The following is a 27,828-nucleotide window of genomic DNA, read 5'->3' on the forward strand; positions in this document are numbered from 1 at the left end:
TTGTTAAATTTATTTTACACATCAAACTACAGGTACGTGAATGAAGTTCGCACAAAAATGACTCAACTTCATACATATGGGTAGCCAAACTTTTAGTCACCACTAGTCTAAAGTAGTTCCAAAGTGAGTAGACTTGCACACCTTAACGCACTTGAGTATGTATGGCTTAGTCTCAATAGAAAAGCTATTTCTGGTGCAGCAAGAATACTATCCTTTCTAGAGTGTCCCACTAAAAAGCCGCAAACAAACGAAAAAATCGGAAGATTTCAACATTTAGGTGCCATCATATAGCTTACAACACTCTCAGATACCTTTCCGGAACGTAGCTACAATCGGGGCATGATATACTAGATCAAGATTTTCTGAAACACACGAGAGCCTCTCAATTAAATTAGACCAAATCAAATCAGTAGATACCTCTACAAAAATATACAGCTAACCCTGCCGGAAAGATCTATTATGGTACACCTTGAAGCATTACTTTATCTCCGAGATCTCGAGAACACAATCTATGTCCCATAAAATTCAGACGGCAACGCTTGAGCGGGCTTTCCACTGATAATCAGCATGAGCTGACGACTGCAATATAGGCGTTCAAGGTGTTTCTCGGCGAACATAAAGCATCTTCTGATGCAAGTTCACTGGGAATGCCCAAAGAATCACACTTGACCAAAAAATATCATGCAGCTCTGTCATCTAGAATTCCATAGATCCACTCTTCAGCCTCTCCATTCGTGCCTGGAGCCCTGAAAGTGCCTTCTCATCCATGGGAAGAACCCCACTCTGAAGGGTATTTTCAATGCTAGAATGTTCAGTGCCAGGATCTTGACTTGACACCACGTGACTTATGTTACCATTCATGGACATTAGTGGCCTATTACTTGGGTCTGTGTTACCCACGGTTGTAGCTAATGAAATGCTTTTCATTCTTTCACGGATAGCTTCTAGCGTTCCACTAGTAACTGCAACAAAAAACTACTTTGTAACCGACATTTGTGGTGAACAGTTAAAATATCAAAATGAAAAAGAAAAAGAAAAAAAAAAAGAAAGGAGAACACAAAGTCGAGAATAGAAATAGCTTAGCACATGCGTACCTCCAGAAGGCAATCTATCATTTCTCTGTTCGCCCAATTGTTGCCGTAACTCCATATGTTCAGATGACAGCCCTCTTGAGAGGAGGGTGTTACCACCTCTGTCATCTTCGCCATACGACGGTGGCAAACTAAAGTGTGATGGTTCAACTTTATTGTTTACAGATTTTGCCTCATTCAATGGGTTTGTATTTACGGGAGATAAAGGGCCAAATTTGGGAGAAGACAGGTTTAGTGAAGATGGGGGAGGAGTTGACATGGGTACACTAGAGGGCGTCCTTCCAGCTGCAGCATTCTTTTCCATCTGCAATTTCGTGACGCAAGAATTATTTCATGACTGATAACTATGAATCTATAAATGTGGAATCTATAAATGTGTAGAACAAAGAGATCCAATGCACACCTGGGCTAGACCATCTCTAATATACGTTCGGAATGCCTCACTGGCATTTTGCAGCTGAGCAAATATATCAACCTAAAAAAGATTGGATAAATTTTATTCTGAGAAGTTTAGCTTTAAAGGCAAGGAAATAAGTTAGACACTTAAAAGGATGGAGCATCGTGCCTTGGGATAAAGTTGTGTGATTCGATATAACTCATAAAGACCAATTGTGCAGGTTTGCTTGTCACCAATCTTCTTAAATATGGCAGCAAGTTCTTGCTGTAAAACACACAACACAACTTTTTTATTTACCAGTACAATGCAACAAAATTATATTGCAAAGTAAAAAATAAAAAAAAAGGTGGAGTTCATTTTCGAAAGATAAAACAAGCTAGAGAAAAGATGCCAAACACATTATACCTTCAACTGAGAATCTGCATTATGCGTTGCTGGTGCTGGATTATTTGCTGCAGAATCACCCCAGTGAGTTTGGCCAGGTACAGACGGAGTCAACATCCTTGCAGCTGCCAAGGTCTGAAAGATTGTTAACATCAGTTGGAAACTCCACATGAAGTACTAGCGCAGAAAAGGCATATGGCTGCTAAAAAGTGCATGACCTGAAGGTTAAGATCAATGTAGGCAAGAATAATGGGTGGTGGTTGCATGTCTATCGGCACCATGGATAGATGACCCTTTATGGCAGTACCACGAAGCTTGACAAGTTCATGGAGCACAGTTTTCACCATTCGTAAAGGTTTATCATCGGCTCCCGCTCTTTCAATTTTTTATACGGCAAGGATTAGGAAAGAAAATAGTTAATTAGTCCATATCAAAGCGCGTAACAAAAAGCAAAATCTGAAATCTAGTTAAAAGATACCTCCTCCTAATCTCTTCCATTCCTAGTTCTTGCAGGTAAATGTGAATACTCTGAAGGATGCGATCAAGGTCAACATCATATATGGTGCTTTGAAGAACCTATAAAATGTGAAACCAAGGAATTAATAGACACAATATCAACCTTCAAGAAAGAAACATGTCTACTACTACTACTGCAACATGGGAGATCTTGTATAGATTTTGCATTCAGAAACTTACCACACTACATCGAACAAAGGGAGAAAGGAAGCACACAAACATATTTGCATTAAGATGAAGATACTGCTAAAGAATTCCTAGTCATTACAATCTAAAAAACCCAGGACTGTTGTAACAAAAAGCAAGAAAAATTACCTTTGTAAGTTTTATGAGACATTTGACAACCAAATCAGAGAACTTCTGATTTCTTACAACAAGAGACTCATTCGTTGCTGGAGATGGCCACCTTGATGGGTCCAAAGGACGTAATAGATTAATCAGCACAACGAAGGATGATGTTCGATCAGCATTGTCCTATTTTAGTGACCAAAAATAGATAGAAAATAATCAGGACAATTCAGCTAAAACAAATGTAAATAGTGAACTGCATTCTTTTTATGCAATTTCAAAATCAGAAATACCAAAATTTTTAGCATCAGAACGTTCAGTGCTTTCAAGAGCTGACTGCCATCATCCATGCGTGGTACTCTCTCATCAAGGAGCCAAAGCAAGAGTTCAGTAATGAGGATATCTAGGGTACTCTCCTTTACGGCATGAGAAAGTGTTTTATTCTGAAATGTCTGCAAACAAGGAAACAATCAGAAATTGAGATAAGTCCCAATACGTGTTAGTCCAACAAGTGTTCTAATACTTGATAATCATATATATAAGGAAAAATCAGTGTTGGTGCAAAATTAATAGAAATTGGATAGCCACATGCCTGCATGAGTGTATTAAGAACATATTTGCAAGATCTCGACGATGCACCCATCAGACTAAAGTCAAAAGTTTTTGCTACCTGCAGTCAATCTAGAACATGAGTAATTCGAAGCATACACAGACAACAACGAATTAGTTACAAAAAGAATGAATAATATCGTGCCTTATTAGCTAAGCAGGAAACAAGCCTATCTGCATCTTTGACAATTTCGTCCATGGCGCTGCCTTCAGGATCGTTGGTTGCTACGGCCAACAAATGGCACACAACTTTCATTCCTTCAACAGACTGCAACAAGGTAAAGGATTGCTCGAATCAGTGAATACTTGACAGTTACGCTCAATCCTCTTTAGTGATGAATCCATAAAAGCAGAAAAACCAGGACAGACTCACAAACAAACAAGAAGATGAAAGCATAACCAGCTGTAATGAAAAGTGCAACATAAGTTGTGCTTGGATTGTAAACAACTTACGCATTTTTTGATAAACTCATAACAAGTTTAGCAACAGCAATTTATACCAAAACCAAAAACAAACACAGCATCAAAAGACATAATACTCCAGCAATCTAAATTCAGGATCCAGATTTCTATATTTCAATGGCAACAAATACCATTCATATTCTAAAGCAAAAACACACCCATTGAGGATCATGTTAACTTTTTGCAACCATTTGGATCACCCGATATGATTTAGGATATGGAGAACATCACCCTGAAAATTTTTTCTTCGAAAATAAATGAATATCTTACTTATTTTGTGGTGTTACGTAAATAAGCAGAAAATATTATTTCAAAACATTTATAAATAATCTAGGAACGTTACGGGTGAGGGTGGGTGTGGAGATGGAAGCTATGATGTGTGCTGGAAAGGATATGAAGGAGTGGACTGCCACTTATGGAACTTGTATTACCTACTTCCCCAGGGAAGTCAACAACATACCCCGTGTGATCCCACAAGTGGGGTCTTGGGAGGGTGGGATGTACACAGACGGCAGACCTTACCCCTACCCTGGTGGGTTAGAGGAAAGTCATTTTCCTCATTTTCAAGGAACTTGTTTTCCTAGAGGAAATATTTTCCAACATTGACCAACCAAACATGGAAAAATTGGAAAACATCTCCTGTCAAACACATCCTCAACAGTCTTGTTTTGCGAATGGTTATTTCCATTCAGTTGTTGGTCAGCGTATGGAGTTTTTAAGCTTATATAATCGTACACTGCTTTAAACACGGGGTATGACAAGGGTTTAGGATAAAATAGTCAATCGTAATCCATGAAAAGAAAAAGGGGAAACTACCTGCTCAGGAGAATCATATGATATAATATCCAGAGCTTCGTTCCAGTCTGAGGGACCAATTGTACCAGAAACTGGCCGTAAGTTCACATTTCTTTCCATTGGAAGCTCTGTATTGTTATAAATATCCCTGGAAAAAAAGACATAAAACAAACATACAAAGAAAAAAATTAGCAAACCTAAATTCAGATTTGTAAGAGAAATAAGATGCAAGGATCTCTTGATCACCTATTTAAGATTGGGCCAGCTAGCGACCGCGAAACTTCACCGCTCGGCTCTGCCAGATCAGTCCTAAAGAACAGAATATCAAAATTTATAATGTCAAAGAAGAAAGTAACAAGAAATTTGAGCTCAACCTGTGTTCAAAACACAGAACGAAAGCACAAATAGATGTGGTTATTCTGCCTATGAAATTTTATAACAAATAATTTTATTCATAGAAACGAAAACATAAAACAAATTACAACTTAAACGAAGACTCTCAATGTAAGTTACACAGTCAAAGTGTGCTATAAGCCTACAAGTCCTGGACAGTTGATTATCATAAATGTTAGATTTGCAATCCTGGGAAAAGAGGTTATTCAATACCCTCCAAAGGATGTTTCTTGTCTAGTAAAACGTTAAACATCGAAAGTACCCTCCAAAAGATGTTTCTTGTCTAGTTGAAACTGTATAAATTCGACGTACGGGTGAGTGTATCAATAAACAAAAAGATCCCAATACTGGCAAAGAAATAGATACCCGCTATCCCTCACTGAACGCCTTAAAGCAGCCCTAGCTTCCCCAGGTTTGCCCTCTCTTCTTTTGTCCATCTCTCTTGCCTGGAAGAAATTAGTAAGCAACGCTGTGAGAATGGTAAGGGAAGAAGATACAAAAAACAATGAAGCAAAAACACAGCAGAAACGCGTCGCAACCTTCCACTTGAATCTATCATCTAACATGCTTCTCTGCGCATCTGTCAGCTTTCCAAGATATTTCCAAATGTCATCACCTGGAAGACATTTAATTAGAACCTTAAACCTACATCCAAACTATTCTGCCATTCATCCAGTTCAATGAAAAAGCATATTTCAGACGGCAAACCACGCATACCAAGGGCTCATGGAATCTAACACCCGAAGCCAGATAAACTCAACCTTATACCAGTATTCATAACTAAAGAACCTCACAGAACACAAACACTCACCAAGAATCTTATAGCCAGTAGCCAGAGTATTCAAAGCAGCCTTCCTAGTTTCACCATCTCGTTCTGCTGTTAAACTTGCAACAACTTGCAAGGATTTTAATTGTCCACCAATCTATCAGCAGGAAGGACAGAAGAGATTAAGCAACCTCTAGAGATGAGAAGATCAATAACTAAGATATTTACCTCAGCTTCATGATTATCCAGTAAGTAGCCAACAAGGTCAGCACATTCTATACGAGTTCGATTGCTCCTTGATCGTAAGCCTTCCAAAATATAAGGAAAAGTCTTCGCAGCAGAATATGATTGGATGATTTGCTTAGTTAGCTCTCGCATTTTTTCACGCACTTTTTCAATGTTATGGCCAGACTGCGAAAAGATTGAAAGGAGATATTTCAGACAGGTCAGTGTTAATATGAACAAAATAGAAGCAGTGTGTCTATTAAAAAAGGAGATGTTACATGTATAAAGCATCAGCAACACATCTAAATATCCATGTGTGTGAGTATGAGAATATAGTATCAATAAGCGTTAAACAATGCCAGACTACAACAAAAACCAAAAATCTAACACAGCACAGTTTGCCCAATTTACAGGCTTATATGTTTATATATACACACAACTAAGACTAAATATAATAAAAACAGCCTGAATTGGAAATGCTGCAAGAAATCACAAACAAATTGTACAAAATTATGGAGCTAGCAAAAGAGAGCCCATACAGACCTATTAGCTTCAAAGAACAAGCATAAAGAACATCACAACAATTTTAAGGGGATCGTTGGACAAGTACCTTCTCGACCAAGCAAGGAAGGAAAATGGCAGCTTCAGCTTCAGTCATCATGTATCCCTCGTTCCTTAACATCTCAAAAAGCTCAGGCAGAAATTCCAGAACCTGAGAAAATTATAACGGTAAAGTACTGGAATCACTGCAGGGGAGAAAGCAACAGAGCCAAAAAAAACACGAAAGCATTAGGGAAGGACTAAAACGGGACAAGGAAAGAAACCTTTAACAGGCAGGAAGTGTTTGATTCGCAGAACCTCAGGACAAACCATCTCAGGACTATATCAAGAACTTCAATTAGTTCCTTCCCAATTGATGGGAGCGCCTGAAATGTGAAATAAGAATATGGTTGATGATAGCCAATTCCCAAATAACGTCTATTTAATAATAAAAAAGCACCTTTTGCAGCATCTCTATTCCATCAACTTGTTTCTTGAAGTCTGTACTGAGAAGCCTCCGATGCAAATCCTCTCTGAAGTACTTCATCAGGTCAGTCTGCCATTAAAGATTAATGAGATTCACCAATCAAATGAGAACTAGAATTATTATAATTTCCTAAAATGAATCTTCCAGAAACCTCAAGATCTTGTATCTGTTCCAACCGTGGCTCTTCAAACTTAAATCTGCGAACAACTATTCTCTCTCTGTCACCCTGTAAGTGTATGTGGTCATATCATCACCGAACAAAAAGGAATAGCTATCACACATATAATATTTCCTGATATATAGATATACCTTGTTTGAGTCCTTGACATTTATCAAAGCTTGTGACTGGATACTAATGTCCTGAACAGACATTAGGGTCTCTTGCCTTGAGCTCCTTGCGGGATTAACTCTCTAGAGAAACAAATTAAAGGAAAAAAAATCACTACTCCAGTTGTTCCCTGCCTTCAGCCGTTCAACCATATAGAAACATACCGAAGCTCCAGCTCTGTTTCCATGCCTAGAAGTACGATCCGCAGGACCAGTGGATTTGCCTATCTTTGACCCCATCTTTGATGTTGTTCCAGTGGAAGTTGTTCTTCCCAGATCAAAGGTTTCTGATAAACAATGATAATTATTGCAATCACGTAAACCAAATATGAAATGATAGATTTTGTCAAGAGATACGATCACAGTTGAATGACAAAGAAAATGAAAAGTTAGAACATAGCTTATAGTATACCTTGAAGTACCCCATATGGTCTCAATCGTTCAACAACAATAGCTAAAGCAGGTCCTTGAATATCTTTCAAGTTCTTACTCACCTACATCAGAGAGTAACGCAATAGAAATGAAAGAGATGTCAAGCAACGAATTGGTTGATAAGAAGAAAGAACTTAAAACTATTTAAAGCTCATATACCGTCTCCTGCCCGCACACTCTAACAAGTTCTCCAAAGCATGCTTCTGCCGCTTTCCGAACATCGGCTGATTTGTCCTAATATAAAGAATGCAATCGCTTTAGTGCACGATATAGACAATAAGGTCCAGTAAAAGGAGGCGAAGATTATACAACAGACTAAACGATTAGTGCAAGAGCCATCAATTTACCGTCATAGCAGAGGCTACAGGCTTTAGAAGATGTACAGCATCAGGAAATTCTTTCATTCCAGTTAGTTGTTTGGACAACCAATCGAAGAGATCTTTGCGGCCCTCCGCACCAAGTTTGGCATCGGTTAGCGCAGTAGTAATGTAAGGCACCTAAAATAACATGGTTGTCAATGGGGTGAACAGTTCAAACCAAAACTAAAACATAGCACAGAACTGGAGAGATGGAAACCATTTTATCAAGATGAACAGCAGCAAGCCAAGAATCTAATGTATTCAAAGTGCACTCTCTCATGTGCTTTTTATTGTCACCAAGACATTTCAATATGTCCAGCAGAATACCCTGCAATGAAAAATATAATTGGATAATCAATAAACAAGAAAAAGGACTGAAACAACAAAATCTAGGTTCTGAACAACTTGAACCTTGCTTGACTTCTCAACTGCTGGTCCCATAGCAGAAGCGACACCACCAAAAGTTGACAAAGTTGCCATGATTAAATTCTTGTTGCTGTCATATAGACGACCCCTAAGAGCACCAAACAACTCTCCTGCACAGTGAAGGGGGGAAATGAAGTGACATTTGAATGCACACAGTACCATTGCAAGATAATTACTCACAGCACAGTATGAACACCATACCAGTTCCGGTAGGTTGAATGCGCTTATTAGCTTCTTCCAAAATCTTATTTACAGTTTCAATAGATTCTAAGCGAGCCTGAAATTCGAAACAAGAATTACAGCAGTACTATTAAGACACCAATTGCTGATAACATCAATAACATTTGGAGTACCTTCCAGTCAGAACTTTCCAATCCCTTGAGCAAACCAGGAGTTATCTTTCCACTAATGTCTTCGCGTGGAAGACTATCTAGCCCACCGCTAGACAAGGAAGGGGTATCTGATGACTTCACAGTTTTTTTTGGGACTACAGATGCACCCTACATACATGGAGATGAAGTTAAATCCACAAGTAACAAGGATTAGCAATGTTGAAGGAAATCAATTATACCTCAAATGGATTTTTTTCGTATTCTGCATCAAGGGCACTAATCAGAGCGGGTTTTACATCTGACAAGAACCCTTTGATATCTGTAAATACAATAAGTACATTTCAGCCCCAGCAATAATCTAAATGACATGTAAGAATTTCTAAGAAGACAGCTACAGGACCTTGGCGCTCCCATGGTTGAGAATAAACAAGTTGGATATCTTTTTTAACGAATAAACGATACTTTTTAACTCGTAAAAAAAAAAATCCGAGAAGACAGCTCACCTGGACCGACAAACTTGTGTAAAGTACCAATAAGTTTAATGGTTGCATTCCTTGTGGCAGCGGCACTGGATTGTAAGCCGGTATCTTTGCAGAAATCAATTAAATCCTATAGAAATAATGCCCGTTTAGATTAAGCCACCCTAAAATTGTGAATCAATGTTGAGTGGATTCAGATTTTTATAAGCTCAGAATACCTTCAGTTTAAGAAGTGAAACACCAAAGTCATCGACCGCCGTAACCATCCACAATATGCCTTCACTAAGAACCTTAGGGTTCTTGTGCTCTTTCATAATTTTATAAAGCTAAAACAAAGCAGATACAAAAATAGATGAGTAACGCACAAGTATAGATAAGTCGTACTTCAACAACATAATCCAAATAACAGTATTTCATAACATGAAGTTCTAAAAAAATAAAAATAACAATAAAAAACAGTACAAGAACAAATGTTACTTACTCTCTCAAAAATAAACCCTGGGCCCACAGCTTCACAAAATGTAGTTAGACATTTCATGGCCTGAGCACGAGTCTTAATGTCAGCAACTCTTTCACTTACACCTGACAAATGAATTTCAACTTAAAATCAGCCAAAAAACTGCATGCTAGATATCTTCTTTTTTTTTTTTTTTTTTTTTTTTTTTTTGAGGTAAAGGTAATTTTATATTAACACAAAAAGCTCATCATTCAAAAGAAAAAGAAAAAGATGAAGAGACCTTGAATGCAAAGGACAACACATTTCTTTGGGTATTTTGATGCAGTTGAAGCAATGTGGGTAATTACTTCAATAACCTGCTGCTGGACCTGCACTTTGATATACATTGTCAAGAACCAAGAAAGGATGTGACTTTCCAGATCAATCAACTTCACTAAGTTCAATTCAGGTAAAAGAGAAAAACCTTGACATTCTTTTCACTCCAACCAGGAAGAGCACAGAGCAGACGGACCAAAATCTCGACTGAAGGGTCAAGCTGTTGTAATGCTTCTACCTGTTCTTTGAATGAATTAATAGCTGCATAAGATAGTTGAGAAATATTATCAACTGTCAAACCAAAAGGAACGAACGGAGGTGTAAGGAATGCATCGAAAAGTATATTACATACTTAAGATGTTTCCACATCAGATCTAAAAGAAAGAAAAACCGCAGGGACTAATAGAGAAAACTAGCAAGTTATATAAACAAAAAGAAATGCTATTAAAAATAACTAAGATACGGCAACATTCGACAAATCGAAAGTTCACTGAAGAGGATCCACATCTTACGTGGACACATGCTAACTGCTATGGGGATGGTACATACATATTTTTTTTAGTACAAATTCTGGTAGAAGGTTTATAGGAAGGGGATCAAATGTCACTAACTTTGTAAGGGTTAAATAAAGAAAGGTGGCACGGCCTTCACCTTGTTTCAAAGAATTGACACAGCAAGAGGACAGGACACAAAACAAGCAGTGACCACAACATTATCAACGTTCATAGTGCAACAACAGATAGCAAAACAAAGAGAATCAAAACCACAAAATATAGTAGATACTCTCAGCTGAATACTATGTTAGTTGTATGCTTCAAGTCCACATACAGTATGTCACTCCCAGGTAAAGAGGAAGTAGGATTTAGGCCGTTCACCATTGTATATCTTTTTTTTTTTTTTTGGGGGGGGGTTGGGAGAAGGAGTTAACTTAAGCATGCAGGGTTTCATCTTAGAATTTAGATAAGCACAGAAGGATCTGAAAAGACCAAAAAAGAACCTTCAAGCCTCTCTTTCCACTCTGCACTCTTCAACTGAGCAATCGTCTCCGTCTGTATAAGGGACCCTAATTTACTTTCAATCTCTTCAAGACTCATCTCTGCAGGCTGTTCATATATCAAAATTGACTTATTAATCATCTGTGCTTTTTTACAGTATCAAGAATGATGAAAGGATGCCAAGACAAAAGTTAAAAGAAAATAACAGTCATCACCTCAACTTCTTCAACTACAACAGGCTTAGATGCTTTTAACTGCATAGTTCCATCACCCTTCTTACTTGTACCAGATTTTGCAGATGTCCCTTTCTTACTAGGAGGCTGAGAATCATATGGGACAAATGAGGAAGAAGAAAGATAACTGTAGTGAGAAAAAGCATGCAAAACTTACAGCGGCTTGGACAGGTTTCTTTCCACTCAGCATGCTCGCCGCAGACCTCTTAATAAGTGATCCACCCTACACGAACGATGAGCAAGAAATCTTTTTGGTTCAAAAGGAAATATTTTGTAAAATAATACGCATCATTACAAAATGGAGTGCTGCTATTGCTTGCATTGTGGTAGCTATCACAGTCCGAGATTACAGATGAGCAACTTTAATACGATAAGAATTAAAGAAACAGACTCGAAGTGATCTGAGAAGTAACTGGGAAAACATATCAATAAAAAATCAACCTAACACTGACATGGTCAGATCATTTAAGAACATTCAATTACCCTAAAATCTTTAAAAGAAAACAAAACAAATAATGTCAGCCATTGTAAGACATGCAGAAAAAAATCCACCTAAGACTGACAGGACAGATCATTTAAAAATATTGGATTACCCTAAGATTTTTAAAACAAAGGAGTGTTGGATCAGCTAGAATACAGCAAAAATAGTTCTAAACTGCTCCAAGTAGCTAGGAACAAAAATTTATTGTACCAATGAATGTTCCATATACAGTTACATCAAGCTGTAGCTAGAAACAAGAAGTCAAATTAACTTAGGAAAATATATTCATTAGCATAGTAAAGTCCAAATTAACTGAAATAGACCTACACAACATTACTTTAGATAGAATTGATCAGTATATAAAAAGATAGTCACCTGAGTGGAAGACACAATTCCTCCTGATGATGAGACTGCACCTGACAATTGTGCATGTTAAGACAGAACATGTAAGTAATAAATAAACAACACAGCATATCAATGGAAAACTTGTAAAAGCAAAAGAAATTCAAACCAGAGGTGAGTGCGGCAGGCGGACCACCGTCAGAGCCCCCAATCATTTCAGATAACTTCTTCCGTCTAACATCATCTAATTTCTCCAACGACTTTTCCAGAGGTCTCATGCCAACCGACTGAAGCAGAAGGAAAAATATAGCAACAGTTGTCAATTGGACATTAAGTGAGAAGCTCTACAATTAGAGAGAAAAATCCCAGACATAAGTACCTTGGCCACAGCTGCCAAGGCTGAAAAAGCAGCATCTCTAACATCTGGCGTTCCATCATTCAAGCTCTGTAAGAAATAATAATATACCAGTATCATAAACTTGGCCTCCATGCAAAAGAAGCAAATATAGGCTAGTGCTAAATAATATAAGAGAGTGTGAGCCGCTATCAGGAGATGAAAAAGAGCTAATGCAGTTCAACATGTGTAGGTCCACCATTCAAATAAGCAACTAAAAAAGTCCAAGTGAATAACACTTCCAACCAAAGGAAGAAGATATAGGGAAGACCTGATGAAACCATCTAAGACACATGCTATCAGATAATGGAAAGGAACAATGTCCTTGTAACAGTAACTATCCAAACATAAGACTTCCACTAAGCCACAAGCGAAATTGCAGTTGAAAATAAAACATCTTTTTCTTTTTTTTTAAAAAAAAAAAAAAGGAGGAAAGAAATAGAAACATACTCCTCTATCGAACTAAATCTGACCATTTCCTCTAAATGGCTAGGTTACGGGTTACCTGTTCTGAAATTTTGCAATTAGCAGAAATTGACTAATTCATGTATTTTGGGCATTAAAGATGCTCATTTGTACACATTAACTTTAATTTCATACATTTCAACTGCAGTTTATAACATATTTGACCAAGCTGGAAACCCAGTACACTAAGTTCCTGCTCTGCATGGGGTCCTATAAGAAGAGCTAGACCACATTGGGTTTATTGTACTGAGCTAAACAAGCGCTCAAATATTCATGGCATACCGAAATCAACCTAGGTCATTCTATGATCCTATCTACAAAAAGATAATAATCAGAGAATTCTGTACCAAGGAAAACAATGTATAGCTAAATTTCATCAAAATCACTAAATGTTTTGCTCTTCATAAAAATTTGCAGCAAACCACAATCTTTTCTACCATGGTTTAGAATAAGGCAATTTGAAAAACACCTAAAGAATATCAGCAAATACTATTGTACTCCCAAAACAAAGTTTAATACGCTGCGTCCCAACTTATGTGATGTTGTTTGACTGGACACGGAGTTTAAGAAAGACTAAAGCTTTTAAAACTTTTGGTCTGAAACAAGCCATAGATATTAGTGTGGGTGTGGCTATAACTCATCACATTCACTAAGTGGCAAAATGAAAAGCTTAAAGTTAAATTGATTCTAAATATAGAAATGTATCCTTCTATTTTGGGTAGAATAAAAAGGAAAAAGTATTCACATAAATTGGGATGGAAGGAATAGTTGATTTTGAGCATTCATTATACAGAAGATAAAATATCAAAAGAAAAAGGACCACTATCAGAAACAAAGGACCTGACATCCATCGAACTAACCTCCATACAAATGGGAACATATTCCTTATGCGCTTTTAGAATAACAGCCTTGTTGCTTGTCTCAATACAAAACGTCACCCAATTTAAAGTCAGAGATCGCACTAGGGGAACTTTATTTTTCGTGGCAGTCTTGACATCTGCAAAAGAATATAAATAAATTAACTATTTTTTCTAATACAATATTTCACGTCAGTGAAATCAATTTACAAGGCAAAGGACAACGTGTAAGAAACCTCCATCACAAAAACACGAAGTATTTCAACCAATACAGATATATAAAAGTAAAATTTTTGGAAGGACACCTTTCAAATAATAGCGTAAGTTTTAAAACAGTGTGGTTAGAAGATGCCTTAAAAACTTTCAAATGATATATAATATTAGTTTTTACTGGTTGAATTGATGTACACAGAAAAGTATCTGCTTAAAGAAAGTGATCAAGTGATCTGGGATGGGAAGAGCAATAAACCTGAAAAAGAAACAACTAGCTCCATATTACTATAAGCCCTTCTGGAAAATCCCAAGGCAATTTAATAAAGTAAAAGAGCTTTATAAATCCAATCAATGAAGTAGCAGAGGTGGAAGTTTTGGCAGGGAAGTTGGGAGGAAAAGTGAGGGAATTACCCACAATTTATTTTGGTATGCCCCTGGGGGCAAAAAGCAAATCTAAGGAAATATGGAATGGGGTGATTGAGAAGTGTGAAAAAGAAACTGACAAACTGGAAAAGTCAGTATCTTTTTTTGAGGGGGAGACTGACCATGGTGAACAGTGTACTAGATGCACTGCCATCCTATATGATGTCTGTGTTTCCAGTTCCTGTGAATGTGATCAAAAAGATAGATAGATTGAGAAGGGACTTTTTCAGGCAAGGAAATGAGGACAAGAAGAAATTCCACCTAGTCAACTGAGAAGAAATGACAATCAGTAAGAAAGAAGGAGGGGTGGGCATCAGAGATTTGGCAAAGCAGAACAAGAGCCTATTGATGAAATGGCTATGCAACAAATGAAAACTTACTGTGGAAGGAGGTGATCATTGCATGGGACGGAAGATAAATGGATGACAACAACAACAACAACAAGCCCAGTATAATCCCACCATGTGGGGTCTGGGGAGGGTAGCGTGTACGCAGACCTAACCCCCACCTTGAAAGGTAGGGCGGCTGTTTCCGAAAGACCCTCGGCTCAAGAGAGGAAAACAAGACAAAAGGTCAGATAGGACCAAGCATATCGAAAACAATATGAAAACAAGGAATAACAAAAGCGAGAAAGTCATGGTAGAACAGTCCGGAAAGAAAGGAGCATTAACTACTATAGATAAATAAGATAAATGGATGACAGAGATGGTGAATACTCCATATGGATGCAGTATATGGAGATCCATTAGAAATCTCTGGCCATTGTTTTGACCGGATCAAACTTTAAAATTGGGAATGGACTGAAGGTGTCCTTTTGGAATGACAAGTGGTGTGGTCAAGAATCTCTGAAGCACCTATATCCAGAACTCTACATCTTAAGCCAAGCTCAACAGGCTACAGTGGCTGTAATGTGGACAGGTCAGGGTTGGAATTTACAATTTAGAAGATACTTGAATGACTGGGAAATGCCAAGGATAGCAGACTTCTACAACACAATTGCTCACTTTAACAACTTAACAGAGTAGAGTGATACTTTGGTATGGAAACTTGACAGCAAAGGGTGCTTCACTGTCAAATCTGCATACAGAGACTTGAACTCAACAAATAATCAGGTGGAAGGGTGGCCTTGGAGGATGATTTGGAGAACAAAAGTACCTTACAAGGTAAACTATTTCTCATGGCTATTAGCAAAGGAGGCAGTTCTGACTCATGAGAATTTGAACAAGCGAGGCTTCCAACTACTAGGTGTTACCTATGTGGAGAACAAGCAGACACAGTCAACCATCTTTTTTTACATTGCAAGTGGACAGACCAGCTTTGGCAGATCTTTGTCAAGATGAGGAAAATTGAATGGGTGAAACCAGGTAACATAAAAGAGGTGATGAAATGTTGGAACAGAGATGGAAATGCAGCAAAGGAGGAGGAGAGATGGAAGATTGTCCCAGCAAGTATATGGTGGACAGTTTGGAAGGAGAGAAATCAGAGATGCTTTGAAGAGAAACAGAGTAGCATGCAGAGATTGAAGTCAAATTGCCTAGGATTTTACTACTTTTGGTGTAAGCAGGAAATGATAGATCAGACAGTAGATATTTATACAGCTTTAGATTGGTTATGATATAATGTAATAGTCAGGGCAATGTAAGTTCTAACACTTTTGGATGCAGTAAACCTGTGGATATATAGGCTAACTGTTACCATCTCAAAAAGAGAGAGAGAGAGAGAGAGAGAGAGAGAGAGAGAGAAGTGAGCAGTAACCAAAGTGCTTCCTGTAAGCATCAGGGCAGTGTTAGACAATAGATGCAGCTATACTGTTGCATCATCGATGCTGTTTCTTAGCTCATGTAGCAACCACCAGGTATCCAAATCTTATTCAGTCAAATTGTGGACAAAAGTATAAGCTACCAGTAACTTGAACATATGTCAAAGGTGCTATTATTGTAAATCTCGAACAAAGTCAGTAAGACAAACCAGATGCATGCTTGGATGTTTTGTCATCTTCACAATGCAAGACATGAAGTCGTCTAGTATAAATTCAATAAAGTTCTTTTAAGCAAGAATGTCTAGGAATCACATAGATAAAGGGATTAAATCATCACTATGGACATTGAGAAGCAACACATGACTGCTTAAAATTTTCGACAAGTTGAATTTATATTAGCAGTTGCAGTATCTGAAAAACTTAGAATTGAAAATGGAACCTGCCTTCAACAATATCGGCAAGACTTAAGCACCCTGATTTGTGCATGGCCTGGAGTGTTTGAGTAAGTGCATCCATCGAAGTTGGTTTTTTCTCTTTCAGTTTTTCCTATAAAGAAAAGAGCAAGGAAAAGAGAAATATAATAATGACGAAAAACAAATTCTAAGAACATACTACAGAGAATGGTTACATACATGATTTACTGATAAATGCAATGTACTATAACTATGGGCTTCTCGAATAAGGTCCATGTAGAGTGTTTTTGTTCTACCTCCGCACTTGGCATTCAAATTAAATTACAGCAGAAGAAAACCAATAAAGGAGACGCATAATAGGAGCTTGAAACAAAATATTAAGCATTAATGCGCGTTAATGCGGCAAACACCTCCAGATCAACAACGGTGAAGGTGGTGAATGGAGGCTGACCATCCTCAGAGACCTGTCTTCCATTTGCAAGCCCAGCAAGGGACGGACGCAGAACTCAATTTCCAAACAAGGGAACTAACTTAAGGTCCACGAAATAGCAAGTTCACAAAGACAAATAAAAGAACCTACTGACACAAAAAGAGATATACATGTGCCAAATAAATAACAGAGAAAGATAATCGTCTTTTTAAAAAAAAAAAACTGGTAACTTCAGAGAAAGGTAATCGTCTTAAAGTCAAATGCTTACCAGTAATGCCGGCAACAAGAAGCGAGAGCTTCCTGAAAAATGTGTTCTCAGTCCCCTTGCAAGATTTCCGATTGCCTGGATGGCTTCAACTGCAACGGCAATATTTACATCTGTAATGAGCTGCAAAGTCACAAGACAACAGTAAATTTGCAGTGAAAGACAGCATGACCAAATGCGCAATATAAAATAAATAAATAGATAATTACCCATCAATATAATGCCACATGCATACTATTCTTACAACAAGAAATTATGAAATCAGAAATGAACTAGAAACTTGAGCTAGATTACAAAGATGTGGTCAAAACGCCACAAACACAAAAATACACAAAGTGCGTAGTACCGCCCCGCCGAACCTAAAAGGTAAGAATATAAAATTAGAAGAGAAAAACTCTTCATCGGTTCCCAAAAAAAAAATTGAAACAGTTGGTGAACCCGCAATCAACAATAACATCGCAGAACTGTAGGTGAAGCGACACCTAGCAAACAAAACACTGTTTCACCAAGTTCCAGCATAAGCCTCAATTCACCTCATTGATGCAAAAAGCAGACATCCATGAATTTATAAGGCATGTTAAATTCCCATGCTCATACAAACTCAGCTAGAACCTTTTAATGTGTGAAGAGATGAGATATGAACATCAGAAATAAAGTACAGGCCCTCCATCTAAGCTTGATTACCACCCAGTAGATCCATCTCATGGTTAGGCTGTTAAAGAACGGACCTTGGAACTAACTCAACCCAAAGCTAGCTCATGAGGTGAGGATGGCGCAGGACAATATAAGGAGACAACAACCCATTTCTTCCACCTATGTGCGACACTCAACAGGCACCACTGGCTGATTTCACCTCCAGTGAATGCTATCTGTTATCCTCTTTGAATCGATTTGTTCTTGAGATTATGATGACATCATAATGAACAGAGAGCCACATAAGTATAAGGTAGGCACTTAGCAATGCTTTTCTTCTTTAAACCTATCAAACTTATCATTATGTACTTCCCAATCAACAAGAAATAACTACTGATCAACAATCAAAACTAAGAACCACTGACAGCTAGACTTTAGCAATCACAAACTCTGCAACGGCTAAAATATCAGCTTCTTTAACCAAGGAGAATAAAATTAGAAACCTTCTTAAGGGTCCTGCAAATTTCTGCGAAATCACCAGGTGCGATTTTCTTTGTAGATGCAAGCTTAGTTAATTCTGCAACAGCCTCTTTACGCTCTGACCACTTGGCTGCTTTCTACAGAAACCAATTGAAAAACAAACCAATGAATGAATATGTGTGTGACACTAGTAAAATAAATTCGTTAAATCTGTAACAGAATGCCACAGAACTTCAAACCTAAAAAATCCTAACAGTTTAATCCAATAAAATGAACAGGAAGCCTAAAAGAATAAGAGGAAACACTGACCACTCCATCCCAAAATCCTGTCTTCTCCAGAGGGGTCAAAATGTCAACAGGATCCACAAGGTCATACTCATCTACCTCCTGCGGAACTGAAAGAAGAGGGTGTTGTCAGGCGGGATAATTCAAAGTGCAAAGAAAATTTTGACATTGAGAATAAATAATTCAAACATTAAATTGGTGCAATTAGCTGCAATTCCCTGGTTGCAATAAATTGTAGTATACACTTTGTTTCCATTGACAACAATACCATCTTCTAGTGCTTAATCAAGGAGCAAAACAGCAACTAAGCCAAAAAAAAATAGTGAAATGGGTTACTTTAAAGAAGAGCAGCCTGACTATTGGGAAAATCATCAAATGTTGTTGTGATTTAATGGTTTTCTTTACAATATACATATATAAAGTATTTTTAGGTGATTTCTCCATCTGCCTAAGCTTTAAAGGCAAAGTTACACAGCGCTTGTGCTGGTGAATAGTCATTTCACTGAATCATGAAGATGGTATGATATTTACAAGGGTAATGCTTGGAAATACATTAGGTGCCTCCCAAGAATCTAGTCAACTGTATACACAAGTTCATTTTAATAACATTTTTTTAATTACATAGGGGGTAGGGGAACGAGAAATGGGGGAGATGATTACAAGGTGGGGAACCGAACCCTCACCAACAGGGTGAAAGTCCAGGTAGCCAGTTACCAACAACTGAGCTACTAAGATCCCCCACTGTCTACACAAGTAGGATTTCCATTTTGCACCAAAAATACAAAAGAAATAAAGAGAAGTTTCAAATCTCAAAAATTTGATTCCCTATCCCATTAAAAGTTCTCTAATGTCTTTCCCTCCATAGAACCCAAACAACAACAAACCCAGTATAAAATCACAAAGTGGAGTCTGGGGAGGGTAGAGTGTACACAGACCTTACCCCTACCTTGTGAGGGTAGGGAGGCTGTTTCCGATAGACAATTACAAAATGGACTGGCCCCCATAACTATCCATGCAACTAATGTCATGTCACATATATGACCATTCATTCTCAATGTTTACAATTCATCGGTCTTTTTCTCAACAAACAAACAAACAAAAAAAAAAAAATCGCCAACGCTAGTAGATGAAGCAAAAGTCAAGTTGGAGATTGCAGAAGATTGGCATAGAGAAGAATACCAATCAATTTATCTTATTTTGTCATGAAAGAAATATGAGAATGTTCCACAATACTGAGAGTGATTATAAACAAGATCTTTTTTTACAAGTGTAAATAGAGAATACCCCTTTGCGTAGAAAGCTGCACTGACTTGATATGTTATTGTGGTTCAGCCACATTACCCCCCCCCCCCCCCCCAACCCCATCCAAATTGTACATATATTTGACACTATGTTGGTGTGCTAAAAGACTTTTGACTTATCTAGAAAAACACAATTCAAACGGACAAGGAATCTTCAGTTAAGTAACATACTGTCTGCAGCAGATTCTTCTGAAGGGCCAGAGGCAACTGCCTCTGAAACTGCTTCCTGCTCTGGCTCTTTGTCCTGCTCAGATCTGATAAAAAATAAAAAACGAAAGTTTACAAACAATATTGCTAATCATTGTGATGTTAATCAGGCATGCAGCAGACACAAATATGCATGAAAAGAATGGTCCTGACTAAAAATCATTAGGTGATCCCCCACATGGCAGCCCAAATCTTTAGAATAGAAAATATTCAATCAACATCAAACCTAACACAGTAAAAGCAAGCATGTTTAACTAGAATGTTTATTAGCAGGTACATGTTTAGCAAGAATAAAAAGAAACTTGCAAGAGACTGTCAAGTCTGGATACGTTCTGACACAAATGTTTACATTCTTCGGTCAACAAAGATCATACATTCCACTTATCAATACTGCATGTGTCCTTTCACAATCCACAACCTACACAAGTACAGAAAATATTGTACAAGCGAGCAGCAAGCTTACAAGTTGGATACAGATAGTTACTGACTCACTGTGAGTACAGTACCACCAATTTCTAGTAGTACTAAATAACATCATCACATAGACAGCAAATGTGAAGCAAAGAATAAGATATACACATCTATATAATTCCTAAAGCAGTGTACTCATAACATCTACATGGAAAACGAAACCCTGATCATCTCTTCTTAGAACCCTAAGAAGGAATTTGGAATTTGGAATCTGCAGTTATCCAAATAATCCTCAAAGATAGCAAAGACTCCATTTTCTCAACCTTTTTTGAAATGAATAGTAAAGACTCCATTTCCTCAACCGAAATCTTCACGTCTCTTTCATCTAAGTCCACAGTCCACAGGCATTTCTCCATTTCTCAGAATCTCATTTCTATTATCTCCATCTGCAATGCCTTCCCAACCTTCCATGATAGTAACCTACCACATTTTTTCAAATATTCCGCAGCATGTAGTAGCTACTATTCGGGCCTCATTTAAAGAAGAATAAATCATTTAAACTTTAGTGAAGTCAACTTCCAATGCAACTTGCAACCAGACACCAACATATCAGAGAATCCACCAGAGACATCAAGCTCCCACTAAACACAACAAACATCACACTGATATAAACAACCACCAAAGTATAATAGGTCACAAGGAATCCCCCTAATGTGGCTCCAACTTGCCAGCAAACAACCAGCAAAAGAATCTAATTAAAGCGCTGACAAATTTTAGCTATTGAGGATCCATCAGCTATGTATTCATTTTTATACTAATAGTATAAAATAATAAAATGTTGAAGAGGGATCATCATGGATATCCACCCATTGACTGTTGAAATTTGGGATTATATTTTGAAGCATCTGTTACTAACTAAGAGCCTGTTTGGATTGGCTTGTTTTAGCTGCTTTTAAGCCAAAATAGCTTTTAAGCACTTTTGTAGTGTTTGGATAAAATAAAAAAGTGCTTTTCAGCACTTGTTTTTAAGCCAAAAGGACAAAAAATAAGCCAAACGCCATAAGCTAGAATTTCTAACTTATGGCTTTTGGCTTATAAGTCAAAAGCCATAAGCCCATCCAAACGGGCTCTAATTCTTACATGCATGCATCTTAAGGGACAATAAAATGAGAGCTTATGCAACTTAAAATCTATCTCTGTGCTCTTGATTAGATCTTTCATGGCTTTTTTTCTTGCTTCTATATCAAGCAGACCTGCTATAGGGGGTCACTGCTACATAATTCAAGATGGGATTCTTAGACATTTTCTTCCAAACCACCCGCTATGGTGCGGAGACTCGAGCTAGTAGCTTCTTCGAGGTCTTTATAGTTACAAATCATATAGTCAAGTGCAATCGGTCTTGTATGAAGTGCCTGCACCTAATTGATTTATATTGTCTTCAGAAAAAGACAACCAATAGAATGAGAGCTTATGTACCTTAAGTTTTATTTGTTTGTGCTCTTGATAGAGCTTTTGGTCAGATGACAACCAGCAAAAGAAAGCTTAATTATAACATTGACAAATTTAAGCTTTTGATCAGCTATGCGGTAATTTCTAAACCAATGTTATGAACTAAGTAAATGTTAGAGAAGGATCATGATATCAACCCATTGACTGTTGGAATCAGGTAATCTAATTTCAAGCATTTATCCGTAACTAATTTTTACGTAGCTGTATTTTTTTTCATAACTGTATTCTTTTTAACAATAAAATGAGAGCTCGTATAGCTTAAGTTCAATTTGCATACTCTTAATTGAGCTTTCACGGCTTTCTTTCTAGTTGTTGCATTAGGCAGCCCCGCCATAAGGCGTCATTCCTGGATAAGCCAAGGTGGAATTCCTAGAAAGCATCTTCCAATTCACTTGCTACTATAAATGCGACAAGGAGACTTGAGAGAGCTGCTCCTTCATGGTCTTTTATCTTATAGTTAGGTGCAATTTCCCTCTTTATCGAGTGTCTGTCACCTAATTAATTTACCTTTGTCTTCAAAAATTGCGCCTCAATTAGAATGAGTATGTGTATGTTTAAGTTCTATTGCGTGCTCTTAATAAGCTTACACAGTTCTTTCTCGTTTCTGTGCCATGCAGCCCTACTAAAGAGGTCATTCCTAGATGATTCAAGGTGGATTTCTTAGACCATGTTTCTTCCAATGCACCTGCTAGGGTAAAAGAACCTACTCGGGAGACTTGAGCAAACAGATCCTTCAAGGTCTTAATATTTTTTGCAAGGACATAGTGAGGTGCAATCTGTCTCTTTATCAAGCACCTGTCACCTCAATGATTGACCTTTGTCCTCAAAAAGATGACCAAGTCAAGACTCCATCACCACACAATCAGAGAAATGAAACAAATAACTATGACTTTAGCATAAATAACACACCTTTTTTTTTATTAAGCACCGGGTGTCCGGGTCTCTTTGAGCCCCGACTAATCCCGGGGGTGCACAGGCCCTCGGCAAGGAGTTTCCCGCAAGTGCACCACGGGTAATTCAGGGTTTTACCCCAGTCCGATGGCCCTCAGAAATTGTTTGCACCAAGTGGGTTTCGAACAAGCATAAATAACACACCTTTCCAGCTAAAATTTGGATAAACATCTATAGAATGAGGAAAAAGAAAAACAAACAAGATTTGTCCTATTAGAAAAAATACCTTATTTTGCGTGTTGGCTTAGCCGTCCCCGTAACATTGACAAGCTCAGCTTCCAATTCTTTTTTCTTAAGAAGAAAAAAGAAAGAGAAAAAGGTAAGGTGAAGAATAATCCAAAACCACACCATAAAAGCACCAGAAGTTTCCTAGGTAGCAGTATACCATTGTATCACGCATTTTATCAAACAATATTGATTTCACAGGATCTTTTCCAATCCAGCGGCAGAGCTCCAGTGTCAGCCCCTTAGATGAAGCACGAACATTCTGATCTTGATGGTCAAACAATTCAGGGAGCATCTTCAAGATTCTTTTTGGTGGAATAATCTTTATCCCAAATTCACTATTCATATTGGTAAAGTGTCATGATCCAATTACGAACTAAGAAGAATAAGCTAACATGTTAAGATAGATATTCACAAACCTCAGAGCCTGAAACATCACATCGATCGCAGGAACCACAGCTTTGGCAACTTTATTTTTAATTGCTTTCTCCATAGCATCCTAAAATATGAACTGTATTTGTGAGAAAGGCAACTAATAAAATGTATAGCAGAGGAAGCCTGGAACAAAAATCAAGAAATGCACAAAAAGAACGCAAAACACGACTATTATTCAAGTGGAGAGAAGATAAATCCAAGCCATTAAGCCATGCGCTTCACTATTGCTTCATGAAGCCATGCACTTCAGAGAAGCGTGTTTCAAACGTAAAATGATCCAAACTAGAAGCAGTTGGTTCAGTGAATCTCAGCGTTTAGTAGTTGGATAGACTCTTAATACATATAAAATTCATTATTTCAAATTATCATGCCTTCTTAATTATATCATGACTTTTATTCATAATTCAATCGCGACTTTCTGCCTACAGAATCATAGATTTTAGTCCCTAACATGTGTGGCAAATCCCCTGCTGTCGTAGGCAGGGGGTTTCGAACTTGAGACCTCCATTATGAAAGCCTCATGCTCAACCAACTGAGCCACCCTTGCGGGTAACATATGTGGCAAATTTGAAGCACATAACTCCATACTAGTTAAGTTTTGGCCTCCAATTCCTAATATCAATCATCTTTTTACCCTCCAAGTGCAACTCTAAAGTGCATGATCTAAAAGAAAGAAAATAAATGGATTTTATACAAAACGATAAGAGTCAACAGTCTATAGCAAAAACAGTTAGTCTTTTTTAACGAAAAGTCCACAAGAAAGTCTTCTAGTTATACAGTGAGGGCTTCAGAAGTCACCTGGTGACGAAAATACCAAAAGAACAGCTGACATCAGCCCTATTACCAGTCTAAACAATGTGTTCAGAGCTAGATTCACTACCTCAGGAAATATCCCCTAACGAATTAGCAATTATAAAGTAACTATACTCAGTTTTGCCTAAAGTTTTCATACGCACTAACTATTCAACAGCCTAAGAATAAGTGCTTAACAACAACTGAGCAGTCGTTTGGTACGGCATATAAGAATAGTATTGAATATGGTGTATTAGTAATGCTAGGATTAGATATGCTAGCATTATTTTTTATTGACCGTTTGGTTTGCTGTATTAAATGAAAATGGTGTATTAGAATAGGAATAGTACTGAATAGGTGTATTAGAATAGGAATAGAACTGGTATTTTTGATGAAGCATTGCTATGTATATAAAAATAATACTGAATAGGGTGCATAACTAATACAGGTATTAGTAACATAGGTTACAAAAACACTACTAAACAATGAATTAATAATACTAAAGCTAATACATGTATTATTTTCTCTAATACATCCTACCAACCGACCCCTGAATGTGTACCTGCTTCTTGTTTCCATTGCTTGGATATTTCACCGTGATAACCTCTATTTACTTAATAATATTGTTCACCACATTCAGGAAGACATTAAATATAAAGTATTTCCATGGAAGCGTTCTAACTCTATTCTTTAACCACCAAATATGCCACAGTCACACAACCTTGAGTCAACACTAATAGCCCTTTAGCAGCTCAATCCACTTTTAACACTTCATAATGACTACACATTTTAGTTTTCTAACAATAAATAGCAGAAAGTACAAATAAGACGCCACTGAACTCTCAGACAAAGAGGCATATATATTGCCAATAACATTTCCAGCTACGTAATGTCTGGCACGAAATTTAATAAGTCAAATAAGCTCCAGTCGTATACAAAACAAAAGCATTAACAAAAATTTAAAGAAAAAACAGTAGCTATCTGAAAGAATATTTTAAGGCCAAAACCTTTACTTCCATATTGTTTGCTATTTTACTTCCACTTAACTTCAACTCAATTACGCCTAAAAGGTGCTTCGATTTAAACAAGCGTAACTAACTACCAAGTACACAGTAAGCATTTGGAAAATGCATAGCATTGTTGAATTAATTTTAAGACATACCAAAAATGCCTCAACAGCTTCCAACTCTATCCAAAGCAAAAATATCATCTGCGCCTTCTCCACTGTCTTCGGCCTTCCCGTTAGGCATTTAGCCACAATTGCATCACATACTTCTTTCGCATATCTACTCATCAATTAAAATTAACCAACACAAACAACAAATTAAACAAAACTAAATAAAAAGTAAGTAATTAAAGTAAACCCTTATTACCTCCCAGCATCAGCATCAGCAGCTTTCAAATAACAAATCAAAGCATCAAGTGCCTTATCCTGTACTGGCGCATTTGCATCCGCTACAGCCTTCCTAAAAAACGGACCTAAAAAAAAAAAATCCAAAAACATTCAAATCTATGAACAAATATAATCACATTACATACAGATCGCTATAAAAGGAGATCGTACGGTTAGTAATCCAGATCTAGCGGAATCAAAACCCTAAGACTCACCAAATTCACGTATGCGAGGGTCTTTGGGATCAGTAATGGAATCGCAGACAGCGGCAAGGTCAATGTTAGCGTCATTTCGTACTTTCCAGTTTTTGTGAGTTAATCGCTCATCCCATGGCAATTTCTTTGCCTCTTTCAACAACTTCTCATCTTCCGACATTGTAATAATAACCTATATATTGTATAGATACGTTCGAAAATGTATATGAATTTGTTGATATACACACCGATCGGAAACGCACCCGGAAAAAGGGGGAAGCGGTCGTTTTTGCTTCTTTGATTGTCGTTTTGGTCTGTGCCGAGTGCCGGCGAGTTTGTTTGGGAAAATCGAGTGCGATAATACCTTTTATCTTTCTCGTTTCAAAAAACACACAGAGAGAAGAGAGAGGAGAGGACTAATTTATGTTTTACGCTTCAATGGGAAAAAGAACCACCCTCGGAGGAAGGAGCGTGAATGTAGTGAACAATACTAGTAATATTTTTCAGCTATCTCATATTATTATATATTATTATTATTATTATTATGTTAAATTGAATACTGAATTGTACTTATAACAAAATTCAAATAATAATCTTTTGCAAACTTTTTCTTTTGGGGATTCGATACCTCTATTGGATCCTGACTAAATTTGTATTTGCGCTGGAAAATGTATGGTAAAGTGTTCTAAAAAAGGCGATTTCATATTCTAAATCTCGCACTCGAAATCTTTTAATTAAGAATGAATGGATATTTATCACTCCACCACAATCATTATTGATTGAAATTCAATCATGTTCCAAATTAGTTTATTTCAAATAAATTTCATCCAAAAAAATTGAGTTTTTCTTTCTTTGAGTTTGTTGAAGTTTCAAAAAATTCACTATATTTATTTTTAATTAAGTGAATGCATTTTAAATCAATTATATTTTTTAGTTCAATTTCATTGAAATAGTCTATACGATAAAAGAGGTTAGGATATTATTATATAATTGTTTGAAATGTTTAGTTAAATAAATTAAATGTTGTGTCATAATCTAAACTAAATGAATGTGTATGGTCAAATTCAAATTTAACAATTAAATAAACAATAGTACTAGTACTATTTAATTACATTCAGTCAACAATTTAAAGGGAAGTATTTTGATTCAACTTCAAATGAGTATAATACTGGGCGCGTGGGGGTGTTAAGCTTGATTTGTTGTGGTTGAGCGGTGTATTTTGAAGTTGGGGTTGTGGTGGGACCCAAGAGAAGAGAAACTTATAAAAATTTGGAATTCAAATTGATGAGCAGTTTATAAATCAGGGACATGTTCCAGTGTAATGAACCTCATTGTACGTATGAACATCTCATTTAACAACAATTTATTATAAGGTCATAACTTAAAACTTTTGATCAAATGGCTATAAATTTGCGGTGACTGTAGATAGTTTGTGATTAATGTGATTAATAGGAGTAAATCTTAGGGTTATTTATTTACTGTTAAATATTAATGATGTGGGGGCAAATATTCCCTGCTCGACACCATACGCAGAAGCACCTGGTCTCTCGTATTGGTTCGTTGAGAAGTCATTTTTTGTCTTACTCCTTTCCATATTGTTTAATTTCAACTGTACCTTCATATTCCATTCTTTATTTTAAAAGTTCAATTTTAAAGGTAATT

At 37.1% G+C, this 27,828-nt stretch overlaps 1 protein-coding gene across 1 annotated transcript; it reads right to left on the reverse strand.

The window, feature by feature from the left end:
* Positions 1 to 166: 166 nt before the first annotated feature.
* LOC132622418 (protein MOR1) lies at positions 167 to 26,588 on the reverse strand. Its single transcript, XM_060337026.1, has 54 exons — positions 26,188 to 26,588; positions 25,953 to 26,058; positions 25,742 to 25,865; positions 23,772 to 23,851; positions 23,513 to 23,690; positions 23,354 to 23,418; positions 20,221 to 20,303; positions 18,773 to 18,858; positions 18,487 to 18,600; positions 17,354 to 17,473; positions 16,686 to 16,788; positions 13,851 to 13,987; positions 12,511 to 12,576; positions 12,301 to 12,418; positions 12,165 to 12,205; positions 11,466 to 11,531; positions 11,291 to 11,395; positions 11,078 to 11,183; positions 10,229 to 10,341; positions 10,046 to 10,133; positions 9,790 to 9,890; positions 9,527 to 9,634; positions 9,333 to 9,438; positions 9,069 to 9,148; positions 8,851 to 8,997; positions 8,699 to 8,774; positions 8,483 to 8,607; positions 8,289 to 8,399; positions 8,060 to 8,209; positions 7,872 to 7,946; positions 7,693 to 7,774; positions 7,446 to 7,567; positions 7,263 to 7,364; positions 7,105 to 7,179; positions 6,927 to 7,022; positions 6,751 to 6,852; positions 6,537 to 6,638; positions 5,930 to 6,112; positions 5,747 to 5,858; positions 5,475 to 5,551; positions 5,302 to 5,381; positions 4,789 to 4,851; positions 4,564 to 4,690; positions 3,431 to 3,553; positions 3,269 to 3,346; positions 2,970 to 3,128; positions 2,704 to 2,862; positions 2,351 to 2,448; positions 2,091 to 2,247; positions 1,894 to 2,007; positions 1,657 to 1,752; positions 1,495 to 1,566; positions 1,095 to 1,395; positions 167 to 962 (listed from the first exon to the last, which is right to left on the reverse strand). The coding sequence occupies exons 1-54, from the start codon at positions 26,345 to 26,347 to the stop codon at positions 697 to 699; spliced, it is 6,084 nt and encodes a 2,027-aa protein (XP_060193009.1). The 5' UTR covers positions 26,348 to 26,588; the 3' UTR covers positions 167 to 696.
* Positions 26,589 to 27,828: the final 1,240 nt, after the last annotated feature.

Source organism: Lycium barbarum, chromosome 12 (genome assembly GCF_019175385.1).
Source record: "Lycium barbarum isolate Lr01 chromosome 12, ASM1917538v2, whole genome shotgun sequence".
Lineage (NCBI taxonomy): Eukaryota > Viridiplantae > Streptophyta > Magnoliopsida > Solanales > Solanaceae > Lycium > Lycium barbarum.

Bases quoted from the DNA above. Each gene is read 5' to 3' on its own strand.
- LOC132622418 (XM_060337026.1), bottom strand. From the start codon at position 26,347: ATGTCGGAAGATGAGAAGTTGTTGAAAGAGGCAAAGAAATTGCCATGG. The intron at 11,396-11,465 runs GTAAGTTTTGCA...TATGATTCTCAG, and splicing joins AGAAACCTGTCCAAGCCGCT to CCTCCTAGTAAGAAAGGGAC. The intron at 9,635-9,789 runs GTAAGTAACATT...GCTTTGTTTTAG, and splicing joins CAGGGTTTATTTTTGAGAGA to CTTTATAAAATTATGAAAGA.